General features: G+C 44.6%; 1 protein-coding gene across 4 annotated transcripts in view; it reads left to right on the top strand.

The window, feature by feature from the left end:
* Positions 1–10,829, top strand: part of LOC137315449 (NACHT, LRR and PYD domains-containing protein 3-like) — a 75,587-nt gene that overhangs the window by 52,758 nt on the left and 12,000 nt on the right. For 2 of the 4 annotated variants that reach the window (XM_067980129.1, XM_067980130.1), the window contains 5 exons: positions 1,149–1,315; positions 3,886–3,979; positions 6,414–6,571; positions 6,888–7,059; positions 7,165–7,230. In XM_067980129.1, coding sequence (XP_067836230.1) covers positions 3,916–3,979; positions 6,414–6,571; positions 6,888–7,059; positions 7,165–7,230 — 460 coding nt within the window. In that variant the 5' untranslated portion in view covers positions 1,149–1,315; positions 3,886–3,915. Of the gene's footprint in view, positions 1–1,148; positions 1,316–2,426; positions 2,757–3,885; positions 3,980–5,445; positions 5,550–6,413; positions 6,572–6,887; positions 7,060–7,164; positions 7,231–10,829 lie in introns of those variants that run through there. The other 2 variants (XM_067980132.1, XM_067980133.1) reach the window with 2 other exon arrangements.

Raw genomic sequence — 10,829 nt, 5'->3', positions numbered from 1 at the left:
CTTCGATCATATCCATTGTGTTTGGAGAGTGGCCCCGAGAAATCTTTCAATTCCAATTCCCCATCAACTATTGATATTTTTGGGGATAGTGATTTGATTTATCCTAAAACTAAGAGTGGGCCATATTTGTCCACACGTTCTACTTCAAATCATTCACTTACTGATCCTGATTTTATCTAATCAGAAATATTTTATTACAGGCATGTGAATGAGTTGTAATCTATCGTCCAGTTGTGTACATCAATGACCATTTATAGCAAAATAAAAACTAGTTAATTGCTGAGAGCTTCTATTTTCTCTTGTTCTCTTAAATATGGTCAACGTTCCCTCCACATTCCCACACTGAGGTGTTGTTATTACAGATAATAATTATTTGACGGTTAAATATTCCAAATAAAAGCTCTCACTTGTAGTTACAAACGTTCCGTCCCCACCCCCACATGCCATAACTTTGGAATTTGCAGCTAACTGGAGAAACATCCAGCCTCTGAGTCAGGAACTGTCAATTCAAGACGGTTAGAAACCCAGTCCACAGCTGTGAACAGGACTTTTACTCATTGGAGTGTCCACAATAAACAGTAACACTCAAAGCAGGGGAAATCTCTTCTTTCTGTGATAAATCAGTCCCATGTTATGTTATGTAAATATTCAGTGAAGTGAACTCACTAAAATAGTCACACTTCCCAGTCACGGTGTTGGGGCAGTACAGCTGCCTTCTGTGGGTCGAACCATGTCGCTGAGGATATTGTCCCATCAACTCTCCCTGTTTGTCGATGATGCCACTAAAATACACTTGGAAATTGGGAATCTGGCCCATGGATGGAGTTCAGCCAGAAAATATAAAGGAATGGCCACTGATTCAAAAATAGCAAATGTGATCCCCAAAACAGGGGCAGGACATGGAGAAGGAATTGCCTCTAACTGGGGCTGGAGAATGAAACGATCACATATTGTGGTCGGGGTGGTAAAGAGACATGGAATGTGGAACAGAGTTCATCAAACAGTTTGTTCATTCAATCAAATATTTGTTATTCAATTGTTTAAGTTTCAATTACTTTTATTTTAATTAAACATTCGAGGAAAAGTGCACATTACATTCTACTTCACACCGTCAATATTGGTCTCATTTTCTGCCCTGCCATCATTAGATCTCCCGGTGAATGACGGAGTGATTGCGAAAAGTTCACAGCTGGAAGTAAACAGGGATTGTCGACTGAGGAACAACAGCAGGTGAATCAGCACAGGATTGAGAGAGCAGCAACCAGAGAGAACCCTTCCGATTCAAAGAGCTTCCATAGATCGACTGGGGAGAAAGGTAAGAGAAAGTCCCATTTCCTCAGATAAACACTGGTCCTGTCGACAGTCCAGAAATGTTACAAGGTAAGGGGGGAAATGGTGAGAATGAGACTGGGAGAGTCTGATAACCGAGTACAATTATCCAGCATGAGGCCGTGCAATGAAATGTGAAGTGAGATCAGTTTCTGTCTCAAAACACACAGTCACAAATGAATCTTATGTGTGTTTTAGAGTGAAGGGGTCTGATCTAAGAGGTGACTCCAGTCTGAGGGACAGCCCAGCAGATATATAGTGTCTCCCCGCGTCCAGCACCAACTCGGAAAGAACCCGTCTTTATGGTCCCCATAATATCGATATTACACTCTGTGTTAATGTAGTACCAATGTAACGAATCTTACAACACCAGGTTATAGTCCAACAGCTTTATTTTAAAATCATAAGCTTTCGGAGGCTTTCTCCTTCGTCAGGTGAGTGTCGGAATCCTTGAACATTACCGCATTTATGGTCACAGAACAATGCCTGGGTGATTGCAGATAATCTTTCCAACTGCCCGTTGTCAAGACAATCAACGGGATTGAACAGTGTTCAGACAGTGAAACATTAGGTACCAGACTACTGAATATAGAGTTGGAAAGATTATCTGTAATCACCAGGCATTGTTCTATGACTATCAATGCTGTACCTTCCGTGGAATCCCACACTCAGCTGACGAAGGAGAAAGCCTCCGAAAGCTTGCGATTTTCAAATAAATCTGTTGGACTATAACCTGGTGTTGTAAGATTCGTTACATTTGTACACCCCAGTCCATCACCGGCATCTCCACATCAATGTAGTACCAAACAGCGTTACCGAATTGAAATATATTTCATATCCAGCTATCAAAATAAATCATCTTGCAATTCTGAACTGGATGCGAAGTTTTACACAATGTTATTTCCTATCAGTAAATCTATTTCTGGATTTCACGTTTGCAGTTCAATTAAATTATTATCATTTCAATATAAATTGGTGATAAAATGATGGGGAAATTTTATTTTTAATAAAGATTTGTAAAATTTCTTCCATTTGATTATTTTGTGGGTTGTGTCAGAATAAAGACCATCCGAAAACCGATTTCTTCGACCAAAATGATGGCCATTTTCATTCTGATTCGGCTTCTGTGATGCACCTTGGGATGTTTTTTCGAGGTTAAAGGTTCTGTGGCAATGCAAGTTGTTGCTGTTGTGTGCTTTTATACTAGTGTCAGTGTGAGTGAAACAGCAGCAACTGAATTTTACAAAATCCCAAACTTGGTTATAAATTAATGCCGGTGAATAACTTCAACTATAGTTTGGAGAAATTACTGATCCGAGACATAATCACTTTTACATTTCCACAGTGATGAAAGGAAAGGACATTGACTGATAGTTTGATTGGTCGGCACGTCCGTGAGATACACGCACACAGCGAGACACACACAGGTGATTGTATAAAAACAGTACAATCTGCCACTTGACGATTTATGGTGTTTATTGAGATTGTAAGAACCCTGGCGACATTCCATAAATTAGGACTGTGCATCACCGAAATGTTTAAAGTTACACAATTCATAACATTAATATTAGAACAGTGGTAAATCTCCTCACCTCTTACAGTGCTCATTAGTGTTAATATTAGAACAGTGGTAAATCTCCTCACCTCCTACAGTGCTCATTAGTGTTAATATTAGAACAGTGGTAAATCTCCTAAACTCCTACAGTGCTCATTAGTGTTAATATTAGAACAGTGGTAAATCTCCTCACCTCCTAAAGTGCTCATTACTGTTAATGTTAGAACAGTGGTAAATCTCCTTACCTCCTAAAGTGCTCATTACAGTTAATAATTGAACAGTGATAAATCTTACCTCCGACAGTGCTCACTAGTGTTAATATTAGAACAGTGGTAAATCTTCTCACCTCCTACTGTGCTCATTAATCAGCTGCTGACACCATGAGGAATGTGATGAATATTTTCTAACAGAAGCACCAACTAGGACACATCTCCATGAACACACGCACACTGTCACTGCCCATACAGACCAGAGGAATCACACTCTGCTATATATTGTATATGTGGATAGATATCATATTCATAAAGTAACAGGATTTAAAATCAAAACTCAACAAATCAAAAATACCAAATACTTATGTGAATAAAATAATACAATATCACCAGACTGTGTTAAACCGAGTGAAGGGTCATTTAATTCACCAATGATCACCCTGCTCCATATTTCCTTCCAGAATATTAACTACCTGAGGAATAAAGCTGTTTTTGATCTGCAATGTGCGAGTGAAGCTTACAAATGGGCCCTCCCAGTGCAGAGTCTCGGCCGACAGTAACTGGGTTGTGGAGATCAGCGGGACTTACTGGATTTCACGGGGCAGCTGTCTGTGTCACACCAGATGTGGAGTGTTGATCATAACACTCAGGAAATGCTCGATATTAGAGATAACAGCTGTTGCACTGATGGGGGAAGAGGGGCTTTGTAACATGTTTAACAAGGGAACGCTCTCCTGCTCATTTTAATATTTCTGTCTAACTCTCCTATTAATATTATATTTATTACAGAGCATCAGAATCTGGGAATTTGTCACCACCATGGCTGAAGTTTCAAACAGGGGAGAAAAGCCAACATCTTCAACAAGAATGAGAATGGACACAGGTAGGTTCAGCAAATTCTTCAAAATTGAATTTCTGTCCTGACAAAGGGTCCAGATCACGAGCAAGAACCTGCAGCTCACACTGGAAGAGGTAACTGCGCAGATACTGTGAAGATAGGGGGAAGTGAGTTACCATCTCGAGGGACAGTGCAGTCACAGGTGGAGGGATCTCCTGAGTATTGGAACTGTCCAATAGATACCTGGTGTTGGGGACTGTAAGGTGGTTAGAGACAGTGACTCAGAGGATGGTCTTCCTGAGTAACAGTGTGAGATCGGGCAGCAGGGGGACACCCCGCGTGGGGCAGGGGGTGAGAGGCAGGTGGGTCACAGGAATGGTGGAATGATAGTGGTGGGATATTCCATAGTCAGGGAATACACAGACTCTTCTGTAGCACTGAGCAGGTCCCGAATGGTAAGTTGCCTCCCTGGTGTCAGAGGGAAGAACATCCTGGAACAGGTGGGACCATCTCTGGGATGGAAACGAGAGCAGTGAATAGTTATGGTCGGAATCAATAACACGGAGAGAAATACATTTATGGTGGGAATATTAAGGCTCAGGGTCTAAACTAAAAACAAGGCCTCTCGCTGGTGATCTCCGAATTGGTTTGCACTGGGCTGCTTAAGGAGGTAGGCAAATGTGTGGCTGCAGGGCTGTAGCAGGAGGGAAGAGTACACGGTCTTCGGGACAAGAGTGAGTTCAGGGAGAAGGGAAGGGACAGTCACGGTCTGAACCGACCAACAATAGTTTTACAGACTGGGTGAATGGAGCAGGAGGGAAGGGTTCACGGTCTTGGGGACTGGAGCGAGTTCAGGGAGAAGGGAAGGGACGGTCACGGTCTGAACTGACCAACAATGGTTTTACAGACTGGGTGAATGGAGCAGGAGGGAAAGGTTCACGGTCTTGGGGACTGGCGTGAGTTCAGCGAGAAGGGAAGGGAAGGGACGGTCACGGTCTGAACCGACCAACAATGGTTTTACAGACTGGGTGAATGGAGCAGTGGGAGGGTTTCAGCTGATATGACTGGAGGATGGGGAAACTCCGGATCTGAGACAAGAGAGTGGAATTAATGAAACCTGGAGCAGGAACGAAGATTTATGAAACAGTGAAAAGTTATTAGCAGGTAAAAAGGAAGGTGGTTTTGAAATATTGAGGGAGAAAGTCACTTGGTATTAAAAAAAACAAGAAACGAAAATGGGTCAACATTACAAAAAATCGGAGTTAGGATTGTGTGTTATGTCTGTGAATAAACAAATCATTCCAAACACATTCGGAAAATCAGAAACATGACAGATGTGATCTAGTATCTGTAAGACAGGGCCAGAGTTCACACAAGGCTCAGAGCGAAATGCTCCTGGTTATAACATTTTGAGGGGAGAGAAAAATACCCCTGGTCTTCAGTATTAATAAAGGTTCTATGACAGAGCTGGAACAATAACAAATTGTGTTTATGTTGCAAATTTAATGTAGTAAAACGACCCAGGGTGTGTGACGGGAGCGATTATCAAACACAATTTGTCACTGAATCTAATAAGGAGATATGAGGACAGGAGACAAAAAGCTTGGACAAAGAGGTAGGTTTTAAGAAGAGTCTTAAAGGAGGACAGAGGGATGGAGAGGTGTAGAACATAAGGCTGTTCCAGGGAGCTGTGTTAAGATAGAATCCATATGTACACAGTTAAGTAATAGGAAGGGAAATAGCACAATTCTCGGTGGGTTTTGCAGGCCAGCAATCAGTGGAGGTGAGATAGAGGGGAACTGGGGGAAACTAGTTGTGGATGAAGGTTTGGGGAGATACAAAATATTTCCTTTAATTTCTAAAAATGATGGTGGAAGTGGAAGTGTTGGTGCACTAGAAGAGGATGTGGGCCCATAATTAGAGAAGGATTTGGATCTGAGAAACTTCGCTGAGGTGGATAAATCACTGGGCCCAGAGATAACACACCAGAGGCTGTTAAAGGAAGTTAGAGAGGAGATAGGAGGGACCCTGACCACAATTTCTCAATCCTCGATTGTTATCAAAAATATCCAGGTAGACTGAAGGAGCCCAAGTAATATGTCTGGTAAAATAAGGAGAGAGGCTCAACGGTAACTGGAGACCAATTAGTCTCTGTCAGTAGTGGGCAAACTCCTCGAATCTGTAATTCCAGGTAAAATTAGTGAACATTTAGAGATACAGGGGAAGATCAGGGGGGGGGGGGGGGGCGGCAGGAACTGATTCGCTGCAGACAAGCCGTATTTGACAAATTTAATACAGCTTTGTTGAGAGGTGACCATATAGATGGATGGGATGCAGCACAGGCGATGTACATGGGTTTTCAGAAGGTGTTTGATAATGTGGCTCACAAGGCGGCTTCATCCGTTTGGTATATGAGGAAATGTAGCCGCCCGGATGGAAAGACAATAATGTGTTTAGTTTTGTCCATTTTTGTTCACAGATCCAATCACTGAGTTCCTGACAAAGTGCGACAATTACCAGCTGTTCCAGTTGACGAAATTCTACCGGGACAGACTAGAACAGGCTATTGAAGAAGTGGTGGACGGAGTCAGCTCGTTGTTAACATACGCGAGGCATTTCAGTGGACAGGAACATCGGGTAAGTGGGAGGGACACAGAATGAGTTTGGATTATTTAAACATCACAGAACTAACAGGATATCAGATCTGAGAATCATAGAATGTGACAGAATAGAAACAAGTCAAATAGGAAAGAAATGGATCAAACTGAAAATACAGTGAATCTGAAACAATGATACGAAGAGGTGAAAATCCCCAGTGGATCGTTCAGTATCTGTATAAAGGGCAGGGGAACGGTTCGGGTATAACTCTTGTGTTGTCTAAAAACAAAATGGAAACAGTTTTTGTGGGACTGGGAAAAGGAGAGACCAATATATTCATTATTATTCTTGACAGAAAGTCGTTGATCTCGTGGAGAAGGGAAACAGGGCGGACAGTTCCAAACTTCTCCTAAATCTGGTGATGGAGAAAGGCTCTCGGGCCCGAAGGGTGATGTGGGAATCCTTTGTGAAAATGCACCTTGTGATACCAAAGTTGGACAAAATACTGAAACAGATGCAGGAACTTGGTACGGTAAAATGACACACTGAATTCAATTTCAGATTGAAACACTGTAGAATTTACTATAATATTACACAGATCTGATTTCATGAAAGCTCATTGATTTAAACAGGTCCTGATCCATTTGATTCTATGAACATCGGACGAGGTTTATCTGAAATACCCAGTCACCTGAAAGGTAAGTGATGAAATGGGGATTTCAAACCCTTTATTTCACTTCTGAGAATCAGAATGTTTGACTGCAGTCATTTATTGGAGATTGTCACAATCTGGGAATCAGAACTTCAAGGGCTGGGGAACAGAAATTAACCTCGTTTAGATTTGTCATCAATACTCAACTATTCTGTGTAGATTCAAATTACAGATCATAAGATTTCTGAATTATCCATAAATATGTGGAGGTTGCATTATTTCACTTAATTCAGCTGCTGATCTTTGTCACTTGTGAAATCCCCATACACACCTGGCAGGAACCTGGTACACTGTGAATCCCCATGCACACCTGGCAGGATCCTGATACACTGTGAATCCACATACACACCTGGCAGGATCCTGATACACTGTGAATCCACAGACACACCTGGCAGGATCCTGATACACTGTGAATCCCCATACACACCTGGCAGGATCCTGATACACTGTGAATCCCCATACACACCTGGCAGGATCCTGATAGACTGTGAATCCCCATACACACCTGGCAGGATCCTGATACACTGTGAATCCCCACACACACCTGGCAGGATCCTGATACACTGTGAATCCCCATACACACCTGGCAGGATCCTGATACACTGTCAATCCCCATACGCACCTGGCAGGATCCTGATACACTGTGAATCCCGAGACAGACCTGGCAGGGTCCTGATACACTGTGAATCCCCATACACACCTGACAGGGTCCAGATACACTGTGAATCCCCATACACACCTGGCAGGATCATGATTCACTGTGAATCCCCATACACACCAGGTAAGATCCTGATACATTGTGAATCCCCATACACACCTGACAGGATCCGGATACACTGTCAATCCCCATGCACACCTGGCAGGATCATGATTCACTCTGAATCCTCATACACATCAGGTATGATCCTGATACACTGTGAATCCCCATACACACCAGGTATGATCCTGATACACTGTGAATCCCCATACACACCTGACAGGATCCAGATACACTGTCAATCCCCATACACAGCTGACAGGATCCTGGTACACTGTGAATCCCCACACACACCTGACAGGTTCCTGATACACTGTGAATCCCCATACACACCTGGCCGGATCCTGATACACTGTGAAGCCCCACACACACCTGACAGGGTCCTGATACACTGTGAATCCCCATACACACCTGGCAGGATCCTGATACACTGTCAAGCCCCACACACACCTGGCAGGATCCTGATACACTGTGAATCCCCATACACACCTGACAGGGTCCTGATGCACTGTGAATCCCCATACACACCAGGTATGATCCTGATAGACTGTGAATCCTCATACACACCTGGTATGATCCTGATACACTGTGAATCCCCATACACACCTGGCAGTTTCCTGATACACTGTGAATCCCCATACACACCTGGCAGGATCCAGATACACTGTGAATCCCCGTACACATCTGGCAGGATCCAGATACACTGTGAATCCCCGTACACACCTGGCAGGATCCTGATACACTGTGAATCCCCAAACACACCTGGCAGGATCCTGGTACACTGTGAATCCCCTTGCAGACCTGGCAGGATCCTGGTACACTGTGAATCCCCCCAGACACCTGGCAGGATCCTGATACACTGTGAATCCCCATGCACACCTGGCAGGATCCCGGTACAGTGTGGATCCCCATACACACCTGGCAGGATCCTGATACACTGTCAATCCCCATACACACCTGGCAGGATCCTGATACACTGTGAATCCCCATGCACACCTGGCATGATCCTGGTACACTATGAATCCCCACACACACCTGGCAGGATCCTGATATACTGTGAATCCACATACACACCTGGCAGGATCCTGATACACTGTGAATCCCCATAAACACCTGACAGGATCTTGATACACTGTGAATCCCCATACACACCTGGCAGGATCCTGATACACTGTGAATCCCCAGACACACCTTGCAGGATCCTGATACACTGTGAATCCCCACACACACCTGGCAGGATCCTGATACACTGTGAATCCCCACACACAACTGGCAGGATCCTGATACACTGTGAATCCCCATACACACCTGGCAGGATCCTGATACACTGTCAATCCCGATGCACACCTGGCAGGATCCTGGTACACTGTGAATCCCCACACAAACCTGGCAGGATCCTGATATACTTTGAATCCACATACACACATGGCAGGATCCTGATACACTGTGAATCCCCATACACACCTGGCAGGATCCTGGTACACTGTGACTCCCCATGCACACCTGGCAGGATCCTGATACACTGTGAATCCCCATACACACCTGACAGGATCCTGATACACTGTGAATCCCCATGCACACCTGGCAGGATCCTGATACACTGTGAATCCACATACACACCTGGCAGGATCCTGATACACTGTGAATCCCCATACACACCTGGCAGGATCCTGATACACTGTGAATCCCCATACACACCTGGCAGAATCCTGATACACTCTGAATCCCCATACACACCTGGCAGGATCCTGATACACTGTGAATCCCCATACACACCTGGCAGGATCCTGATACACTGTCAATCCCCATACACACCTGGCAGGATCCTGATACACTGTGAATCCCCATACACACCTGGCAGAATCCTGATACACTGTGAATCCCCAGACACACCTGGCAGGATCCTGATACACTGTGAATCCCCATACACAACTGGCAGGAACCTGATACACTGTGAATCCCCATACACACCTGGCAGAATCCTGATACACTGTGAATCCCCATACACACCTGGCAGGATCCTGATACACTGTGAATCCCCAGACATACCTGGCAGGATGCGGATACACTGTCAATCCCCAGACAGAGCTGACAGGGTCCTGATACACTGTGAATCCCCATACACACCTGATAGGGTCCTGATACACTCTGAATCCCCAGACATACCTGGCAGGATGCGGATACACTGTCAATCCCCAGACAGAGCTGACAGGGTCCTGATACACTGTGAATCCCCATACACACCTGACAGCGTCCTGATACACTGTGAATCCCCATACACAACTGGCAGGATCATGATTCACTGTGAATCCCTATACACACCAGGTATGATCCTGATACACTGTGAATCCCCATACACACCAGGTATGATCCTGATACACTGTGAATCCCCATACACACCTGACAGGATCCGGATACACTGTCAATCCCCATACACAGCTGACAGGATCCTGGTACACTGTGAATCCCCACACACACCTGACAGGGTCCTGATACACTGTGAATCCCCATACACACCTGGCAGGATCCTGATACACTGTCAAGCCCCCCACACACCTGGCAGGATCCTGATACACTGTGAATCCCCATACACACCTGGCAGGATCCTGATGCACTGTGAATCCCCATACACACCTGGCAGGATCCTGATACACTGTGAATCCCCATACACACCTGGCAGGAACCTGATACACTGTGAATCCCCATACACAACTGGCAGAATCCTGATACACTGTGAATCCCCATACACACCTGGCAGGATCCTGATACACTGTGAATCCCCATACACACCTGGCAGGATCCTGATACACTGTGAATCCCCAGACACA

This window comes from Heptranchias perlo, unplaced genomic scaffold (genome assembly GCF_035084215.1).
Source record: "Heptranchias perlo isolate sHepPer1 unplaced genomic scaffold, sHepPer1.hap1 HAP1_SCAFFOLD_55, whole genome shotgun sequence".
NCBI lineage: Eukaryota > Metazoa > Chordata > Chondrichthyes > Hexanchiformes > Hexanchidae > Heptranchias > Heptranchias perlo.
This window is presented reverse-complemented; position numbering and strand designations above follow the sequence as displayed.